Source organism: Lissotriton helveticus, chromosome 12 (assembly GCF_964261635.1).
Source record: "Lissotriton helveticus chromosome 12, aLisHel1.1, whole genome shotgun sequence".
NCBI lineage: Eukaryota > Metazoa > Chordata > Amphibia > Caudata > Salamandridae > Lissotriton > Lissotriton helveticus.
This window is the reverse complement of record NC_136073.1, coordinates 802,314,838-802,336,125: the sequence shown is the minus strand read 5'-3', so window position 1 is coordinate 802,336,125 and position 21,288 is coordinate 802,314,838. Positions and strand designations below refer to the sequence as shown.

The 21,288-nt window shown below is 45.4% G+C and overlaps 1 protein-coding gene across 3 annotated transcripts in view; it reads left to right on the top strand.

Annotated features, from left to right (window-relative positions):
- SETDB1 (SET domain bifurcated histone lysine methyltransferase 1) overlaps positions 1-21,288 on the top strand; it is a 144,250-nt gene that overhangs the window by 101,020 nt on the left and 21,942 nt on the right. For all 3 annotated transcript variants that reach the window (XM_078669412.1, XM_078669410.1, XM_078669411.1), the window contains 2 exons: positions 6,467-6,675; positions 7,140-7,228. In XM_078669412.1, the coding sequence (XP_078525538.1) occupies positions 6,467-6,675; positions 7,140-7,228 (298 nt within the window). The remainder of the gene's footprint in view (positions 1-6,466; positions 6,676-7,139; positions 7,229-21,288) is intronic.

Sequence of the window (21,288 nt, the reverse complement as noted above, 5' to 3'; positions counted from 1 at the left end):
GTGTTTCAAAATCCTGTGACTTACCATGTCAAAGGCTGCAGATATGTCCATGAGGACCACCAAGCCATGCTCCATGTTCCAGTATGTCCCTGACCTCCTCTGAAACTGCAACCAACGCAGCTTCAGTACTGTGGGCTTTCCTAAAGCCGAACTGGGTATTGTCCAGAATGCCGTTCTGGTCTATATATGTAGAAGGTGAGAGTTTTAGATGTCTATCTAGTGCTTTCTCTAGAAAAGGAAGTCTCGATATGGGACAATTCTTCTTTTCCTCTACAGGGTCAAGAGTTGGCTTTTTGAGAAGTGGGCAGATGGAGATACAATTTTTTTTGTGTCCTTGCTTATGCCATATTTTATGCTTTCAATGATTTAATATTCCTCTTAGATTTATTCTATGTTGGTTTTTATTTACAACACTACATCATCGCTAAGACTTTTTACCAAATGCATAGTGATCTCCGACCATTCTTTGGCATGTAATATATTGAAACAACTTTGCAAATGGGGTCTATAGTCGCAGCTGTAGTTTGGGGATAGCTATAAAATCCCATTTGATTCTTGTCAGCTGTGCCATGTCCTTAACAGTATCTATTGAGGAGGCTGTGGTGGAGTTGAGATGCTAAAAAGAAGAGTGGGGGACGCACAGCTATATTTTCAAAGTCTTTTTGTTTTTGGTAAAAAAGTATGTGGTAGAAGTGGGGTGCTCCAACCAGGTGGCGTGTCCGTCTAAACACGTCTATAGAATAACTCCTGTTTATGTGCCACCATAAGACAATGGTAGCATCCCTGTCATGTGGGCACACCTTGGGTTCTCGTCAGAAAAGACTCCACAAAAGATGACGTTAGCAATTTATTTTTATATCATCATTAATCTTCATGATAACATTCTATTCAATGTGGTTTTCAATGATTATATCAAACGTTCACAACTCCATCGAGTTCCAAAAATGCAAACTGCTCCAATGCATTTCGGGCCATATGCCCTTCGTCTGGGAGCTCTACAATGTAAATATAAAGACATAGCACTAAGTGTCTGAGGTGACAACAAAAGTGTGAAATAACAAAATGAAACTGTCTGGGTATCACGCAATGCGTAGCAAGCAGGTAGGTACCGGTGGGGGGTGCTAACGGGTGGCCGACATCTAGAAATAAAGAAAAACGTGAAACTAAAGGTGAAGTGATCTCAGTGAAGGTACACATCCTGTGTGGGTATTTTAAGGTGCCTGTGACGGACAAAAATTAACAATATGAGTGCAGGTTCATAACGTGAGCGGGTATTTTAAGGTGCCTGCAACGGACAAACGTTAGCGGTATGAGTTTTTTAGCACTCACGTGTCATCTGACGTTGAGAGAATCTAAACGTAAGAAACATAAGGGAATATGTCAGAAATTAAAAAATATATCAAGAGTCATAAAATATATGAATATCGTACCGTATTAACCAAAATGCGGCAAGGTGCCGACTTACTTAATGTTTATCTGGCATGGTGCCTGGGCGGTTAGCAGAAATCTATCTCGTCCGGCTACAGCGGTCGGTGTTTCAACCCGGAAGGGGAAAGTCGAGAATGAAAAAGGTGCCGTGATGAACAGAGTGAAAGGACTCAGTGGTGAACAGAGTAAAAAGACTATGATGTAACAACAGTCGGCGGCCATATTAGGTGAACGAAGAAAATCGTGCAGTGTGTGAGGTGTGAGTCAAAACGTTAGAAAACGATGTACTTATAAGCAAAACAATATAGGACAAAAAGGAAAGGTATGGAATGTTAAACAATACTGAGAAAAGCAATCATAAATAAAGACCTGGTATGTTAACCAATAATTGAAATTGAAACTGATCTTTTCCGTAAAAAAACGGACAGAAACAACACCCTGCATTACGCAAGCTTCCACCAAGGGTCATTTAAACAGCATTTACCATTGTCTCAAATGCTACGAGTCAGAAGAATCATTTCCAATCAGACACAGACCGAACATCGTCTTGATGAAATGGGAAGGAGATTTTATGATAGAGGATACCCTGAACCCCTGATTGAACAGGCCAAAAAAAGAGCACTACAGACCAAGAGAGAAAAATTACTGTCCAGAACGACAAGGGACAAGGAAGCCAGAATGGTTCTGGTGTCTAAAATTTCCACCCTAAGTGTAGCTTATAAAAAGATCATTTTACGACACAGGCCTATATTGAGTGCTGAACCTGATTTTGGAACCACATTTAAAAATCCGCCCATCTTTGCTTACACCCGTAATGCGAATTTTAAAGAAATCCTAAACAAAAAAATCCCAACTTAAGTAACCACAAAAGGCACAAGACCCTGCATGAATTGCGGGAATTGCAACAACATCATCAGAGGTAATTCTGTCAACCATCCCTTGAAAGGAACTGATATCAAACTGAACGTTAACGCCACATGTGATACTTCCAATGTTATATATCTGATTAAATGCCCATGCGGAATGATTTATATAGGCAAGACTGAGAGGAAGGTCAAGACTCGTATCAACGAGCATAAATCAAATATAAGGTTGAAGAACACTAAATCCAATGTCGCAGTGCATTTCAATGAAACCAGACACAACATTTCCCAACTGAAGTTCATGATACTTGAGGTTGTCAAGAAACGAGAGGGTATGGATAATAATAAACACCTGTTACAAAGAGAGATTGCTTGGATCTTCAAAATGCAATCCATGAAACCGATGGGACTCAACAATCGTTTGGAATTTTCCTGTTTCCTATGAAATACCCTCCTGGTATTATATGTCCTGTACTGTACCTCCATTAGTGCTGCATTATATGATTCTACCTTTTTAACACTGGTTATTATTGGTTAACATACCAGGTCTTTATTTATGATTGCTTTTCTCAGTATTGTTTAACATTCCATACCTTTCCTTTTTGTCCTATATTGTTTTGCTTATAAGTACATAGTTTTCTAAAGTTTTGACTCACACCTCACACACTGCACGATTTTCTCCGTTCACCTAATATGGCCACCGACTGTTGTTACATCATAGTCCTTTTACTCTGTTCACCACTGAGTCCTTTCACTCTGTTCATCACGGCACCTTTTTCATTCTCGACTTTCCCCTTCCGGGTTGAAACACCGACCGCTGTAGCCAGACGAGATAGATTTCTGCTAACCGCCCAGGCACCATGCCAGATAAACATTAAGTAAGTCGGCACCTTGCCGCATTTTGGTTAATACGGTACGATATTCATATATTTTATTACTCTTGATATATTTTTTAATTTCTGACATATTCCCTTATGTTTCTTACGTTTAGATTCTCTCAACGTCAGATGACATGTGAGTGCTAAAAAACTCATACCGCTAACGTTTGTCCGTTATAGGCACCTTAAAATACCCGCTCACGTTATGAACCTGCACTCATATTGTTAATTTTTGTCCGTCACAGGCACCTTAAAATACCCACACAGGATGTGTACCTTCACTGAGATCACTTCACCTTTAGTTTCACGTTTTTCTTTATTTCTAGATGTCGGCCACCCGTTAGCACCCCCCACCGGTACCTACCTGCTTGCTACGCATTGCGTGATACCCAGACAGTTTCATTTTGTTATTTCACACTTTTGTTGTCACCTCAGACACTTAGTGCTATGTCTTTATATTTACATTGTAGAGCTCCCAGGCGAAGGGCATATGGCCCGAAATGCATTGGAGCAGTTTGCATTTTTGGAACTCGATGGAGTTGTGAACGTTTGATATAATCATTGAAAACCACATTGAATAGAATGTTATCATGAAGATTAATGATGATATAAGAATAAATTGCTAACGTCATCTTTTGTGGAGTCTTGTCTGACGAGAACCCAAGGTGTGCCCACATGACAGGGATGCTACCATTGTCTTATGGTGGCACATGAACAGGAGTTGAGATGCTCACAGCTTGAAGGATTTTGCAGCTTGCATTCTTCATTGAGTCCAAACACAAAACTTACACCACCCAAAAAAGGTAGTGTCTGCTCCATGTCGAAGTTTCACATGTAGAGGTCACAAACCTAGCAATGGGAGTTGGCTATGGATACCCCAACTCTGGATCACAAAAGAGGTTCTTGTTTGCCACTGGTGTGGAGTCTTTGTATTCTGGTGGAGAAAGCGTTGCACACTGCCTGGAACTGTCTGCCCCATGTTTATACCAACGTTGTAGTCTGTAGTTGTGTATTCCAACAGGTCAACTCCTTCTCTGTTATGTTTGGAGATATTTCATTTACCGAAGTTATCAGCCTTGAGATCAGATATTGGGTAAATGTGCTACCTTTTTGTTCTGAATTTCGAAACTTGTACTTAACACTATTCTTAAAGTGTTACAATGTATTTTAGATATCATCCTATTTTGGAAACTTGATTGTGCTGACCAGTCAGCGTTGCATGCACAACAACTATGGATGTGTGTTCAGATACTGATCATTTATTGGTATAGGTCATACATTTGTTAGTAATTGCCCTAAACCTAGGACATTTGCTCAGCTTTTGTTTATCATTCAGGGTTAAAATGTTAGGGACATAGTGTATGAGTGAGGTTGCTTTTTGTGGCTGAGTTTAGAGTGTTAATCGAGATAGCAGTCTGGTCTCATGAGCTTTAGGATGTCACTTTTTTTCAGAGATTTATTTTGTGTTCCCCAAAAAGGGTAACTGCCAACAACCAGATAAGGATCTCTCCCTAAAGGAAGAGACCCTGTCTTACTGATGATTCCCAGTAGATGGACTCTAGTTCAAGACTTCACCAGTCCTATTATTCTTGGTCACAACCTTACAGTGCTAGAAAACACGTCTCATGCTCGTGGTCAGGACCACATCGCCATTGTATTTGAACGAAGTTCACTGTGGAGAACTCCTGATCGCCACCTTGTAGAACAGGTCAGGTTTGCAACTCCACATCATTTTTTGATAGCTGATAACATTTGTTCTAGCATAGAAAACTTTCTTACCAATGGGGAGATTTAGTGTTGATATGATCCACACAGGCGATTGCTTGGCCCCTTTTCTACATAAGGAGGGACTGGTGCAAACCCTCTCTGCAGCTATGTAGGCAGATAGCAGACCTGTGGGAATGAGCTTAACAATTTGGAATAGGTTTATTAATCTTCCACATTGCAGTGATTGACATCACCTGAATGGACCCCAAAAGCATGCATACAAACCTTCTCTGAAACAGCTTTGCCTTCCTTTTTCATACCACCTTTTTATTGTTTCTGCTGGGCTTCTTTGTTTGTGTTCCTTTGTTGAACAATTTTATTTGTAGCACAAAAGGCACCTCCGATTTCCCCGTTGACCTTGGGTGCTTGTAAAAACGTAGATGTTCCTTATGTAAATATTGTCACTTTAACCCACTCGGACAATTTATTATTTTTGCAAACCATACTTAACTTTAAAAACATTCCTACATTCTCTATTCATCTCCATTATCCTATTTAAAGAAAATTCCTTGTTGATTTTCACCTTCCGTAGTAGGCCACATGCCTGTTTCAAGATGTTGCCAGGTGAGGTAACCTACTCCTTTTTAACTCAAACAGAATCTGTCCTGTATGGGGTTATTGATTGTAACGATATTACTATATACTGTCCTCCACAACACATTTCCAGTTCAATCCATTCTTTCTTCTCATCTGAATGCTATGTTTTTTTCCTGTTTATTCATCGTCTCTAGTAACCAAAACTACAAAATACCAGGCCAACATAAAATGTTAATCCCAGAATGACTCTATATTCATCAAAAATATATTTCAGGCATTTGGAAACACTTCGCAATCCAGTGTTCCTCTGTAGATACTTAGATGGCCCTTCTTTCAAAAACAGCCTTTTCAAAAGGAAAGTGGTTTACCACTTCCAGTCTCACCTTTGCCACAAACTCTACTTCTTCTGTACTGCATCTTTGATTGAGTTGCATGTTTGTACTATTGCTCATCAAGAGTTTTTTAATCTTACGCTCTGATGCAATGTATTATTTCAAGCATGTAAATGACTGAATGCTGACAAACAGTTGTTATAGGTAGGTAACTCTTTTTACACCGGTCTTGAGTAAGAGGACATTGTCTCTGGCTTTTCCCATTATCAGTGCCTCAAGCTCCTTTCTTTACAGAAGGAAGCTGGGGAAGGCCTGTATACTATCAGGGAAGGAGCAGGCTCAAAAGACATGCATGCTTGTGCGGTACTAGGATGTAAAGCTCGGGCTTAACAGTTTTGGATATATGTTTCGCACCCACTGTTGGAAGGGGTGATATGCACTGTGGTGTTCATTGGGAGAAGCCCACAGGCTGAGTCGCAGAAGTACCATAAAGGTATGTTGATATCATCATGTTCTTTGTTTTATGCATCAATCCATTGTATTTACGGTGGTTTTTGAAATATTTATTTGTTCTTGATAAAACAATTGCATGCTCTGTAATTGATTGACAAAGCCAAATGAAAGATATCGATGAGTCCTATGATGAGCTCTTCCTCAACAGATCCCAACAAGCGTCAGGTTGCTGTGAAATCAACCCGTGGCTTTGCCTTAAAATCCACGCACGGTATTACCATAAAAACCCACATGGCTTTGGCAGACCGGGGAGACACTAAGCAGGTACCTAGAAGCACTCGTCAGTTCTACGATGGTGAGGAATCCTGCTATATCATCGATGCTAAACTGGAAGGAAATCTTGGCCGTTATCTGAATGTAAGTTTGTGTTCGTAACACAGCTCCAATTCTGGTGTGGTACCCTTGCTCCACATGTGGTCACCTCTTCCGGTGTTGTGGTGCTCTATCTGCATATATGACCAGCTTCTGTTTACATTTTTGTTCCAAGAATGATGTTTGCCTATGAAAAAAAGGGTAGTATTTTAGAGTAGGGCCCTCTTTGGCGGTAAGATGCCTTTTGTGAAGTTATAGCATATGTTCTCTTGGTTGACAAATGTGTTGAGCAGGATGGGGTAGACTATCTATTTGTTTCTGACACTTTAATAATTTGGACACCTTTATCTTGGCTCAAATGTGGCCAGAGCTGCTCACCTAAAACCTTTGCTACCTGTAAGTGGGGAAAAAATGCAGTGAAATAATGTATTTATGAAATTAAATGTTTTATTAACTCATTTGAACTGTTTGTATATGCTGATATTCATTTTTGCCATCTCTGATTACAGCATAGCTGCAGCCCGAACTTGTTTGTACAGAACGTCTTTGTGGACACCCATGACCTGCGTTTCCCTTGGGTGGCATTTTTTGCGAGCAAGTAAGTGAGATGCTTGAGTAGAAAGATTGACAAGTAGGGAACTCGAAGATGGATAACAATACTTAAGGACAAACCTTGGGGAATTGGGGAGCTAGCAGAGATCTGACCTGGAGACTAGAGCATGGATATTCACACACATTTTCCTGGGGGACAGCAAAGTTTGGTCTATGGTGTGCCTGAGGGCTGCACTGATGCCAGCGGGGGGTGTAAAGTGGGTGTAGTTGAACCAAACCATGTATATCTAGTGGCTGTCTTTAAAAATCCAGGTGTTCCTAAAGTTACTTCCTTTCCTTGACTGAAATTAACCTTTAAATAAGTGCTTGCTGTACACTGTTTTCCATGTTAGTGCTGAGTCGAGTAAACAGCAGCCCAGTGCTGATGCTGCCCATGGGGCCGCATGTAAAGGTCAGGAGGGCTGCATGCGGCTCCCGGGCCGTACATTGTGTATCACTGGACTAGAGTCTTCTAGGGACGTCTGTAATCTGCATGGTGTAGGGGGTGAAGAAAGAAACATGAGTGGGTGTGGAGACAATATTTATAGTATGTATTTGTTTCAACCAGAAAGACCGTGCATTGCATGTACAAAAGGTGATATATTAGATGAATTGTGAACGTTGACCAGTAACATAACAAAACCTACTTTTATCATATATACATATCTACAGTGTGGAAAAATACATTTTACAGTTAATGAGCAGATTCTGCTTGATGACTGGTTCCTTGAGAGCAGGCTTGAACAATGTGATCAGAGAAATTGGGCACATTCAGCAGGAAGAAATGTCAAATTCAGGCAACCCAATAAATAAAACTATTAGAACATAGATGCTACACATTGTGGTTTGTGTACGGTTGGAAAGTTTTGTTGGCTGAAGGTAAATTGTGAATTGGGACTCAAATTTACAGAGAGGTAGTTCGAAATGGAGTCATTTATGGCTTTGAAACCTGGGATCAGTAGTTTATAGTGAGTTCTAGTGTAACTGGCAGTGGACCAGCTTAGTGACCTAACTGAGAGGTGGGTATGTGTCTGGCAAAAATGTAAGGTGTCCATATTGCCAAGTTTAGACCCTCCTCCAGAGCGGTAAAAGAATACGTAGAAGACCAACAAGAAGACTGTAATTAAGTTGTGAAGGATGTCCTTAGTTTGGTGTGTCAAACTAAAGATTTGGACAATATTTGTATGTTAAACATTTTAAATCTCGCTGCTTTCCATCCCACTTGAAGATGTATTGATCAGAGGGTCGTGGGGAAATTAAGAGAGAGGGAGGCAGGTTTTAATGCAGCTATGTAGATTATTTCAGTTTTGGCCAAGGTCACTATAAGTGGGTAGATAAGCTAGTAGTTTATGGCTGTGAGGCAGTTTGGGATCTCTTTATGCATGTGACCACTGCTGCTATGAAATAAGAGAATGATTGAAATATCATCTGCATAGACGTAAAGCCTGTAGGACACCCAAAGTCATAGTTGTTAGGGACAGAGCATGAGGACGACTAACCAGCAGAAAATGAACTATCTGAGAGAAATTAAAAACCACTAGAGTGCTGAATCTGATGTCAACGTTGGTGAGTGTGGACGGTAGCGTGGGGCGATGAATGGCATCAAATGCCAGTAACACATTAGAAAGTATGAGAATAGAAGAGCAATGATTGTGTTTGACAGAGGTTATACCTTTGAGAGAGGGTAGTATTTGCAGCGCAGACTGCACAGAATCCAGACTGAAGGGGCTTATGTAGGTTGTGATGATGCAGGTGAGATGATGAAAAAGTAATCACACCATAATTTGTTATAAGATGGAGAAGTAGAATAGGGGCAAACTGCCAGGGATCTAGGGCTGTTTTTAGTATAGTGGAAGAAACTATTCAAGTTATAAGCAAAAGGGGGTAGGTATCTGTGTTGAGTGATAACATGGAGATGTTAAACAGGTTAGTATCGGAGTGCAAAGGACAAATCTGGTTTGACTTGGGGACATCGCGGTTGAGGGGGGCCTGCACGCATAGGTTGCAGGCAGCGTCTGAGAGTTCACGAGGGGCAAAACCAAAGTGGACTCTATCTCCTGAGGACTTGGGGACCACGCTTAACACCTTTGGTCCACTTCGACTTGGGCTGGGGTGTAGTGGTGCTTAGTGACGTCTGTTTTTGGTGGGTCCGGAGTCCTTGCGGTTCTTCATGGGTGCCTGCAGGAGAGTAGCTCCACTGCTCCACGGGAGTTGCTGGGTCTTTGTTGAAGGCAGGCCGTCCTCCCAGTATGTGGGAGGCACAACAGCTTGCAGTACGAGACGACTTTGGCACAATTCGAATGGCTCAGCAGACAGGATGGCAGGGCTGGGGCCAAGTCAGTTCCTCCTTCTTCAGTCTTTACTTTCGCAGCTCTTCAGTATCCTCCTCCTTCTTCATAGGTCAGCAGGATCTGCTTTTCTGGTGCCACGGACTCCCCTAAACACTTGATTTAGGGGTGTTAGTGTAGGGTAGCAGCCAATGGGCTCCCTAGGGTCACTATGCCTCCTATATGACCAGTTCCTTTGGGAAATGGGTATAACTCTGTCCCAGAATTCCTAAGTTTGCCATCACCAAGATGGCTAACTCTGAAAAGTATTCTCCATTTCAAGTAGCCCACCTTAGGGGTGGCTCTAGCCTATCTGACTAGCTAATTTCACTGCCTGTCCATGTGCCAAAGGGCTCTGGACAAGACGGGGGCATCCTCTCTTGTGAGGGAAGCTATATTTGCATACCAAAGGAGGTGGGCTCTTTGAAGCACCCCTGCCTTGGAATGCTAATCTGCAGGTCCTCCTATTGTAGGGGGGTGTTAACACCCTCTGTCCGAGCAGGCTTTGTTTCTGGCCTCCTGAGAGCAAAGGCCCTCACCTTTGGGGGTCAGAAACTCTTCTCTGGTGGCAGGCTGGTGAAACCAGTCAGTCAGCACACCTGTAGCTCATAGGTTTCAGGGGGCCCTCTGTGTACATGTATTAATAAATCCAACACTGGCATGAGTGTGGATTTATTAATACGAGATGTTTGATATCAAACATCCCTATTTTCAGTGAAGGTATCATTTAGCTGGGGAACTCGTTTTCATCAGTGTCCAGCATGTGCTTTAAAACGACTCCCCTGTTCACTTGCACTGGCAGTGATGGATCTGACCAGCACAGGTGCATATCTTCTCATGCAGATATGCCCTCACATGTACTATAAAGCGATACAAAAGGGGATGATGGACGGAGCGTTTGAACAAATCAAACACTCACCCCCAGTCAACTGATCTGGGTTTAATCCATCACCATTCTTTAGTTCACTCAGCCACCCCAGTTCAGACATGGCTGTATGCAAATCAGTCTGACCCTGTGCCTCATGGGAACAGTCCAGCCCGAACTGCCAAGCCATGTCTTCCCTGGACCGGAAACAAGCATCCTGGGACCGGTTTCGGATTCATAATCCTCATCAGCCAGGCTATCTTGAATCCAGTGGCCAAGTGAGCAAGGGACTCACGTCTGAGCATACCCTGCCACACTTAGGGCGAACAAAGCGATACAAAAGGGGATGATGGACGGAGCGTTTGAACAAATCAAACACTCGCCCCCAGTCAACTGATCTGGGTTTAATCCATCACCATTCTTTAGTTCACTCACATGTACTATAAGGCACCCTGCCTTAGGGCTAGAAGGCCTGCTGTAGGTGTGACTTACAAATATTACATCTAGTGTTACAGAACATGGCACACAGGGATGTGTCAGGTCGTGTTTTCACGTTTGTGTGCACCAAAACACGCATCCTGCAATGGCAGCTTTGCATGAGTTTGGTGAGGGCTCCCTTAGGATGGCACAATTCATGCTGCAGCCCTTAGGGACACTCTTTAGTACCTCAGGCTCTAGGTACCAGGGATACCGTTTACTAAGGATTACAGAGGGTACTAGAGGTATTGTCAACTGGGGAAGCAATAGTCCAGTTTTGTGAAAGGTTTAGCACTGGGGGCCTGGTTAGCAGGAACACAGTGCACTTCCTGTCGAAATCACATCAAATATTAGGCAAAAGGTGGGGGACCATGTTAAAAAGGGGCCCTTTCCTATCAGTGGGAGAGGGAGAGAAGGTAGAGATTAAAGGAATCATTAGGAATGTTAGAAGAAATGTAGAATAAAGGGAGGTGAGTTTGAGAGGAGTGTAGCAGGGTTATTTCTAATGCCTAAGAGCTAAGAGGTGTATGAGGCAAAGTTTTCATGCAACTGTCATAGGTATGATGGCACTGAGTGAGGTGCATTGACTCATTAGGCACGGTTTGAGGGGCATTGACTTGTTGGTGCATGCCGCTCATCGTGCCATCATACCTACGACAGTTTCAATCCCTCTGAGCTCCCCCCACTTTCCTGAAGACCACATCCCTAAAAGTAAACAGTCTCCAAATACCTGGCATCATTCTTCAAATTCACAGGGATCCCATAACCAAACTGAACTCAACCACATTTGCCATAGTGACTGGTTGAGAACAGTATTCTATTTAAAATCACTAACACTCCAGCTGGAGAAGTCAGTTAAGAGGTTGGGTGATACTGATGATACAAGCTGTATGCCTTGTTAGCCAAAGAGATTTGAAAGTATTAGCACATACAAGACACAGTCATAATTACCTTTAGATGAAGAAGCAGTTACCCAGTCCCAGCCATCAGATCAAGTATGCAATATTGAGTCAGCCATACATAGCCCCCTACTTATAATAAAGTTTGGGTGAATCATTGGCCTGGGTAAAGAGGTGAGTTTTAAGGCATTTCTAGAATTAGAGGAAATTCTTTTTTAGTCTTGAATGTGGTGGCAGAAGTCGGAATCAGATCAAGTGACTTACCATGTGCTTCTTGGTTAGGAGAAAGGCTTTTTAAATGTATTTATTGTTGTAACATAAGATCAGCCAATAGCCGACACGTGTTTAGCAGTGAACCAGCCTCCTGAAGGCTAAAGTGGGCATTGGTGCATCATGTTTGTTTTTAAAAATTCGATTTATTGGCGTAACAGGATACTTCTCATATTTGATTACTTCATTGGATACAATATTTAAAATCCAATGATAAATGCGCTGCTATCCAGCATGCTTATGTGACCGCATCATACACAAGACGCTCTGGTTGTTCTTAGATCAAAAAAATGTATTAACCTGGATGGAAATTTAGAAAGTTATTTGAGCCTATAAAGTCAGAAAAGATTTGCATGAAGATTATTTAATATTGACACCAATTATGCACTCTATTTAAGGATATGGACCGTGAATATGCCTAATTTTTGGGGATTTTTATTTTCACCCATAATTGATTAGCCTCCACCTGCATTATTTTATTTTGTACTTCTATTTTTCACATTTATTTCTGTTGCCCCATACCTACCCTTGTCCTCCTTACCACCTCTACTAAAGCATACTACTGTTAAATAAATAGCTCCACCATATCAAGCAGTACTAGTGAGCTCTCAACGCAGGTGAGGTGTGGCGCTGCTGCCAGAGCGGCTGACTTTGGAGCGCGGGACTCGTGAATCGATTGCCGGCGGCAGCTAAGCATCATGTGACTCTGGGCAACAGCTCACTTAATCTCCCTGAGGGCTCCCAGCGCTAGAGTACTCTTAGGGGTGATAAGCCATGCTTTACGAATCTGGAATTTATCCAGTATTATGGGTATCTTTCATAGATTCACATGCCTGAATCATTCCACGTCGTCGGGGTGGGAGTCCCCGGTACATAAATAAAGTAATGTCATATAGACATATATACATAGTAATGGGCCAGAGGCCTCTCATTAGTGACATATCCATGTCCCTTTGTGAAAAGGACCATCAGCTATCACCACTCTCTAGAACCTTCCTGGAAGGAGCTTTAGTCCCTCAGATTTTCTACCGCACGTCGTGCTAAGGGAGTCTCCACTGGGCTCTGCTCAGTTTTCCTTACTTCTCTGGATTTTCCAGTACTTTTCTCACAGATGTTCTTCAGTTGTGTGGTGTTTTCAGTTTACCATGGCTGATACTCCTAAAAAAGGACTTTTTAGACCTTGTGCCTCTTGTGGCAAGAAGAGGCTTCATGTAGATGACAAGCATAAGGATTGCCTTTATTGTCTCGACCCAGACCACTCTTCTAAGGATTGTAAGGTCTGTCGGACCTTTTCAACAAAGACCCTCAAGGACAGAGAGGGGCGCCTGTTAATATGGCTACAGAGACTGAAGGATAAAGACCAGGCAGTCTCCTCAGGTGAGAGTGAGTGTTCCTTCAGGAGTCCACATTCCTCTCCTAAAAGACCTAGAGTGACATCCCCAGGACCGTCTTCGGAGCCACCTCAAAAGAAGACGCTGAAGTCTTCAGAGGTTCATTCTAAGGTCTTGCCTGTGAAGGTTTCTCCTCAGGGCTCTGCTTCCACCTTTAAGAAACCCTTCACGACCTCTTCAGCTCTGCCTGTGACAGCGTCGACAGCGACCATCTCCACTTCTGTGGCGTCCTCTTCATTATCTACGTCGACGTCTACAACATCCTCATCGTCGACGGGTAGGTCTGTTTCATCTATTATAAAGATAAAGACATCGTCGTCGACGAGCGCTTCTACTTCGACGAAGTCCACATCTTCGTCATCGACGAGAGCTCCATCGTCGTCGACGAAGACATCGACGCGACACCATCGCCGAGACCATCGTCGACACCGAGACTGTCGACGAAGAAATCACCGTCGACGCCGCAACCGTCGATGACATCGTTGTCGTCGACGACCCGTCGACAATACCTTCTGGATCAGCCGTCGACGTCCCTCCGTCGACGACCACCCCGTCGACGGGCTCAACGACGACACAGGGACCTACCTTGAAAAGTGCAGATGTTCACTTAAAACTTACTAAGCGCACTCTGACACCGGATCTAACCTCTCCGAGCAGAGTCCAGGCTTTTCCACTTGCGCATCTTCTGGACGACGAAGACTCGGATGAGGGTTCTATGTTCCAGACAGCTACTATCCCATCTGAACTGCACGTAAAATATCACGAGAGTTCAGATTATGAAGAACAAGAGCAGGACGAACAAGTGGATTACCAGGAGGAATTCCAGCCTCCTCCTCCTCCTCCTCAACCTATGGTGTGTCTTCCTGCATCCATAGTCACGGATCTGCAGTTCTTAATTGCGGACTATAAACAGAGGTTTCTCTCTACACCTCCACCACCTTCAGTGGTTACGCCTCCGCCTAGACCTCGACCTCCACCTCTAGTGCTTCACCCAGATCCTGCTCCTACACAGCATCCTCCATCCTCAGATGATGAAGAAGAGGAGCAACAGGAGGAAGGGGAACTCCAGGACTCACATGACGAGTCGGATGATTACGTCATTCCATGTCCAGCATCTCTTGTGCCAACGCAAGCCGATTCGCCCTTGGAGGACATTGGGGAATTCCATTATATCCTAGAAAGGGCGGCTTTGCGTTTCAAGATTCCAATAACTACCCAACAACAAGACTGCTTCCTTTATGATTTCAAGGAACCGTTCAAAAAGGCTGTTAGGTCCATACCTAACATAGACTACATTTGGGACCAAGGGGTTAAGATCATGCAAAACCGTTCTTCCTTGCCCCCAGTTCTGCCCAGGCTGGACAAGAAATATAGGGCTCCAGACATGGCTCCAGCTTGCCTTACTGGCCATCCCAAGCCGGACTTGGTCATTACCCAAGCAGCGCAGCGCAAATCAAAAAATCCTTCTGCTGCTCTAACTGCGCCACCGGATAAGGAGGGACGAAAACTGGACAATATTGGGAAGCGGTTTTCTTCGATGTCCGCGTTGACAGTGCGAGCTGCAAACTCCATGGGACTGTTAGGACGTTACAACCGTCAAATGTGGGCTGATATCGCCCCTTATTTGGGATCATTGTCGGAGGAAGAAAAAAGAGGCAAAAAGATTCTCTTAGAAGGCGAACGCTCAGCCTCAGAGATGATGGACTGTGCAATGGATATTGTATCAACGGGTTTCCGCCAGCTAGCTGGGGATGCGGTGCTGAGACGGCAAGACTGGCTTAAAGCAACTACCTTCCGGCTGGAAGTGCAAACTAAGGTGCTTGACATGCCTTACGATGGCCAACTTCTATTTGGAGCACACATAGATGAGGCGCTTCAAGGTATTAAAAAAGATACCGATACAGCGAAGGCACTGGGTACCCTCCAGTTTAAATATCCTCCCTTTCGGGGCTCCAGAGGTAGAGGCCAATCTTCAAGAGGAGATTTTCAAGGTTACCGGTCCTCGTACAGCTCAAATCAGCAGTACAAACCCCAATATCAGCAAAGACAACAACAACAGTCGTCCTACACGAAGTCTTCCTTTCGTGGTAGAGGAGGAAAGAAGGACACAGCCAGAAGACAATGACTTCTCTCTGCCCCAGGTCTCCACTTCTTCTCTGCCATGCAAAGTTGGAGGAAGAATTTCATCTTTCCTACAAAATTGGAGAAAAATCACTACGGATCGATGGGTCCTCCAACTAGTTCAATTCGGACACTCTCTGGAGTTCATAGAAACTCCGCCTCAAACCCTCCTCGCCCAATGCTCCACAAGAATTTACATCTGCTGCAATTGGAGCTCTCACTAATGCTCCAGAAAGGTGCTATAGAAAGTGTCCCTCACGATCAGAGAGGCAAGGGGTTCTACTCCGGATTCTTCCTAATTCGGAAGAAAGAGAAAAAAAATGGAGACCTATATTGGACTTAAGAAACCTAAACAAGTATCTCAAGAAACAATCATTCCGTATGGTGTCCATTCTGGAGGTGCTACAACTCCTCAATGCGAACGACTTCATGGTGTCTCTAGACCTTCAAGACGCTTATTTTCACGTGCCTATCCACAGAAATCTCAGGTTCGCTGTGGCAGGCAAACACTACCAGTTTCGGGTGTTACCCTTCGGCCTGAAGTCGGTGTAGGAGAGTAGGGTCTGCAATCCTATGATCACCCAGATTTTTGCTTTTTGCTTCACTGGTTTACGACTTTCCCTGGCTGTGGGCCTGCTAATCAGACCCACAGCCTAGCTGTTCTCTCTACTCCAAATTGTACCCAGGTACTGAATTGGCACTGGGCCCTCTCCAAGTCCCCGTACCCAGGGCTGAGGTGCACCCAGAAGTCTCCCAGGGGCTGCAGCATGTATTATGCCCCCCCTGGGCTGACTAACTAAATCAGACACAACTGGCTGCTTGACAGCTGGGGCAAAGTGGTGTACTCACCCTCTGCTGTAGATATAGTATTCCTATATCTAAACCTAAATGGACACACAGATCTCCTATCAGTCACTCCTATGGCAGGCCTTGACAATCCTGAAGGCAGAGTGCTTGGAATCGTGTGAGATGGTGCTCTGGCATGAGCTGAGCCTGTCTGCGGCTTTCGGGATCCATCCCTTAGCCGTTTCCATGATATCGCATACCATATACTCTTAAGTGCATTATAATCCTCGCGGTTATATGCCAACTCTGGTATCGCTTTATCAAAACATGTCGAGTAAGGTGTCATACGAATTGGAATACTAACCCCTCGCCAATTCTGGCGACGGGGTTAGCATTCCACCCTTCTAGAGGGACACGACATGTATGTAACCTGTAACCCCGGTTAAAGTCAGACAGAGCCTTAGCTCCACAAAATGGATGCTGCCACCAAGACACAAGTCTGCCCTCCTGCTGCTGGGAGTCCTCCCAGCCCAGGAGGCAAGGACAAAGGGTTTCCTGCCAGGGGCGGTGCCAGCACCGTCCCAGACAGGATTTTGTGTATCCTAGGTAGGCAGGGCTTTAGAGGAAGGTGACTGCAAGTGGCACCCCGGTGCTCACTATGCATAGGCCGGCTTGAACCAGTTCCAGGGGCACTCCAGCCCCTGATCTGGGGAAAGCCCGCCAAAGGAGAGGGGTGTAACCACCCCCCTCCTAGTCCCACCCATAGGGCAGGACTTAGTCGCGTGCCAGCCCCCTTTTTCAGGATAAAGGTAGGAACTGGCCCCCTTCCAAATTAGATCAATCTTTGAATCCTGAACCAACCTTCTACACGAAGAACTCAAGACTCTTCCCAAGATTTCTCCCTTGTGACTAAGGAGTAGTCACCCTGCAGCAGCAGGCACCAACCAAGTATCGCGGTTTGTTGCCAGTCTCTCCTCCGGATCAAGACTGCTCCAGCACGACGAGAACCAGCTTCCCTGGCACCTCTGACCTCAACCTACATCATCAGCCCAGCTGTGATCCGTGGGTGCGACGAGACCTCGAGGGACCGGCCATCTTCAGAACTGCACGACGCTTGCCCAGCACGACCACCGAGTGACCCTCGACTGAGTGCTTTGGGGTAAGAGAAGCCCCGACCCTGAGCAGCTCCAGCACCGAAGCTCAGCCCCCCTGCATCCACGAGATCTGCGTGGGGCCCTTCTGCTTTTTGCTGCTCACCGCGTTGTCCAGGTCACTTGCCCGTTGGCTAGTGACCCTCTGACGACGAACTCTAACGACAAACACCGCTGGTCTGGTTGCTCCAGACTGGCCCTTGCTTCCCTTCTTCAGAGAAGCACCCTGGACCCTCCTGGTCCACTCAAGACGCCATTTTAGGTCCACCGCGTGGGCCTTGCATTTGCCAAGACTTGTTGCCCCAATCCTGGGTCCAGCGACGTCGACAGCAAGTACCTTCGTGGGACAGCTCGCACCTCCATCCTGGTCGCCGACAACGCCTCCTGGTCCGAGAGACTGCAGAGCCCAGCAGCGCCCACTCACCTGGCTGAGGTGACTTCGTCCGGTGCCATCCTGGTGCCCACCTAAATCACTGGCTAGTGATTCAGAACTTGGTCCCCTCTGCTTACAGGTTTCTTCTTCCCTGATCCAGGCTTGGATCACCACGAACTCCTTCACTGGCCGCCTGCCAGCAACTTCTTTCTTCAGGCTCCTGGATCTTCAACGAGGGTTTCCGACGCAACTTGAACCCTATGCAGCCGCAGCCCCTGGGCTAGGTAAACTGAGTACTCCGGTGCTCCAGCATAGTCCAACACCCTAAGTGTTCGGATCCACCCTTGTTTTCGACCCACCTAGTCGGGTTCGCCCGAGAACAGTAACTTTGCAAGTGCTAGTATCCATAGACTTGTTCCCGCATTACGCGTGAGAGTTCCCACTCTGCACACGGCGTCCCTAGGCCTCCTGCTTCTAATCTAAGGGTTCAGCATTGTAGGTCTAGCGTTTCTACAGTCTAGAAAAGTATTACTTACCTGCTAGTAACTTCGCATTCCACTTCTTGTGTATATGGTTTTTCGTGCCCCTCGGGCATTTGTGTAAATTGTGCGACTTTCAGTAATTCTTTAAGAGTTTTGTTGTGTGCTTAGCTCCCTGTCTCATAAAGAGCCAGGGTAGTCTTGTTATAAATAAATATACTTTATTTTTGGTAACAACTTGTGTGGTGTCCTTTCACTTGGTGTTCAAGGGGTAATGTGATGGTAAAACAGCTGGCTTAACACGCCCTCTAGAGTCTTAGCCTTAGACTGCTCGTATCCATGCTACTAGGATAGCTGGTCTATAAGGTTGACTTACAACCAATCATCAATAAGGGTTGTTTGGACTGATACATAGTGATCACTAGAATAGTGAGCACTGCCTATCAGGCCAACTTCTCACAGTCGGCACCACGCATTTTTACAAAATGCCTGTCTCCAGTAGCAGCGTACCTCCGGCAACATCACCAAGTCTTCCCATACTTGGACAACTGGCTAGTCAAGGCACCTTCTTTTGCAGGCGTGACCAAGTCCTCAAACGCCTGTCTTCAGCTTTTCAACGACTTGGGCCTTACTCTCAATCAAGACAAATCCGTCCTTCAGCCTTCCCAGCGTCTCACTTTTCTAGGCGCTGTCCTAGATATGGCTCAGAAGAAAGCATTCCCCTCACAGGAGCGTCAATCCAAGCTGGCATCCTTGGCGGCCCGTGTACAAACCAGAAGAACCCTCACGGTGCGCCTTTACAAGTCCCTGCTAAGGATGATGTCTTCTTGCATCCTGTTAGTTCCACACTGCCGTCTTCATATGCGTCCTCTTTATGAAGCGCTATCCACTCAATGGATCCAGTGTACAGGATCATTCAAAGATGTAATCCAAGTAACTCCTCCCATGGTAAAAACTCTACAGTGGTGGATTCACCCACAGAACCTTATGCAAGGTATGCCGTTCCTGCTTCCAGTCTCCCCGCATATTATAACAACAGATGTGTCCCTGGAAGGGTGGGGTGTGTTCCTCCAAGAACTCAGAATCAACGGACAGTGGTCCCCTGCCGAAAGACAACTGCACTTAAACCTTCTCGAGTTAGGAGCAGTCTACCTGGCGCTTCGAGCGTTCCTGCCTCGGATCAAAAACTCCCCAGTGCTTGTGAGGACAGACACCACCACCACAATGCACTGTATCAACAAACAAAGGGGGACTCATTCTCTGACGTTGTCTCGCGAATCTCAACAGATCTGGAACTGGATACTTCTTCACAACATTTCCCTTTGGGGCAGAATACGTCCCTGGAACGGACAATGTCCTTGCAGACTCACTGAGCAGACAGCGCTCTGTGTGCCACGAGTGGGAGCTGGACCACCAACTTCTCAGTCACATCTTCTCCCGATGGGGCAGGCCTCACCTGGATCTGTTCACAACCAGACACAACGCCAAATGCCAACATTACGCAAGCTGGCGTCCCCAGACGGGGTCTTCAGGGAATGCTTTTTCGATCGCATGGTTCAACGTCTTTGCGTACGCATTTCCTCCATTTCCCCTAATTCCCAGGGTCCTCAGGAAGCTGAAGGCGGAACATTGTACCCTGATCTTGATAGCTCCAGCGTGGCCGCGCCAACACTGGTTCACGGAGCTTCATCTCCTATCGCTGGAACCGCCGATCCCATTGAAGCCGTGCCCCAATCTCCTCACAATGAAGCAACATCTGGAGCCAGCATCTCTCAAATTATCGGCTTGGCTCCTGAGTTCAGAGAATTCCAGAACTTAAACATCCCGCCAGATTGCAGAGCTGTTCTAGCCTGGGCTCGGGCGAACAGTACCAACAAAACGGATTCCCTAAAATGGAAAAGGTTCTGCATGTGGTGTAAATCGAAGAAAATACATCCCTTTTCTTTATCACCTGCACAGATCTTACCTTCTGTAGTAGGGGATCTCTGTGTATAGTCATAATCTAGTGAATAGTCCCGCCATGTGCGTGGACCCCGGAGCAATCAAAAATAATCTCTTAAAGTGTCGAAAAAAATGCAGACCTGCACAGACACTTAAGAGAGAATTAAAGACAGATAATGCAGCCTATAAAAGGCTACACTGTCCAGTACTTCAACTAGAAATTCCACCTAAAAAATCCACGAAACAGCAAAGCCTGTACAGATTTTCCTTGCTTCAGCAGCAAAAACCCTCTGGAATGATAGAGAGGAGGATCTGGACAGACAAGCCCCATAGGCTGCCATTATGTGGCTCAGAACAGGATACTGTGCCTTTAAGAGAACTTTCCAGAACTTCACAGTATCCCAGAATGCACTGCAGGTCCCTTTTACTTTCAGGTCTTTTTTCCGGCTCCTGCAAGCAGGACCCTGGAGCATTGAGCTCTCCCTTTTCAAGGGTTTATTGGTGATTTTTCACTATTTTCGTTTTGAGTGCTTCTAAAGTACTTTAGTGCTGTTCTTCTTGGGTTTTGCTCCCTTTTTAATTCAAATATGCCTGCATTATTTGACAAATGCCCGGAGTGCTCCAGGAAGAAGGCCAAATCGGATTCACATGAGGTGTGTATCCTCTGCCTTCCCTCTTCCCATGTTCCTGAGGAGTGTGAGATTTGTCAGGGCTTCTCTGGAAGGACCCTGAAGGAAAGAAAGAAGATCAGGCTTCAGGGACTCGAGGAAAGAAGGCTGAAGGCACAAGGTGGGTCTGGAGGGGCTCCTTCTACCCATGCTGAGGCCTCTGGGGGGCTCCCCAGTGGCAGGAAGACCAGCAAACGTTCCCACTCTCCGTCTGGGTCGATTGCAGAGACCACGACGTCGAGAGGAATGACTGCGGTCTGTTTCCCGTCTCCCCAGGGCTCTTGGGCGAAGCGCCGTCGGCGCTCGACGTCGAGAGATG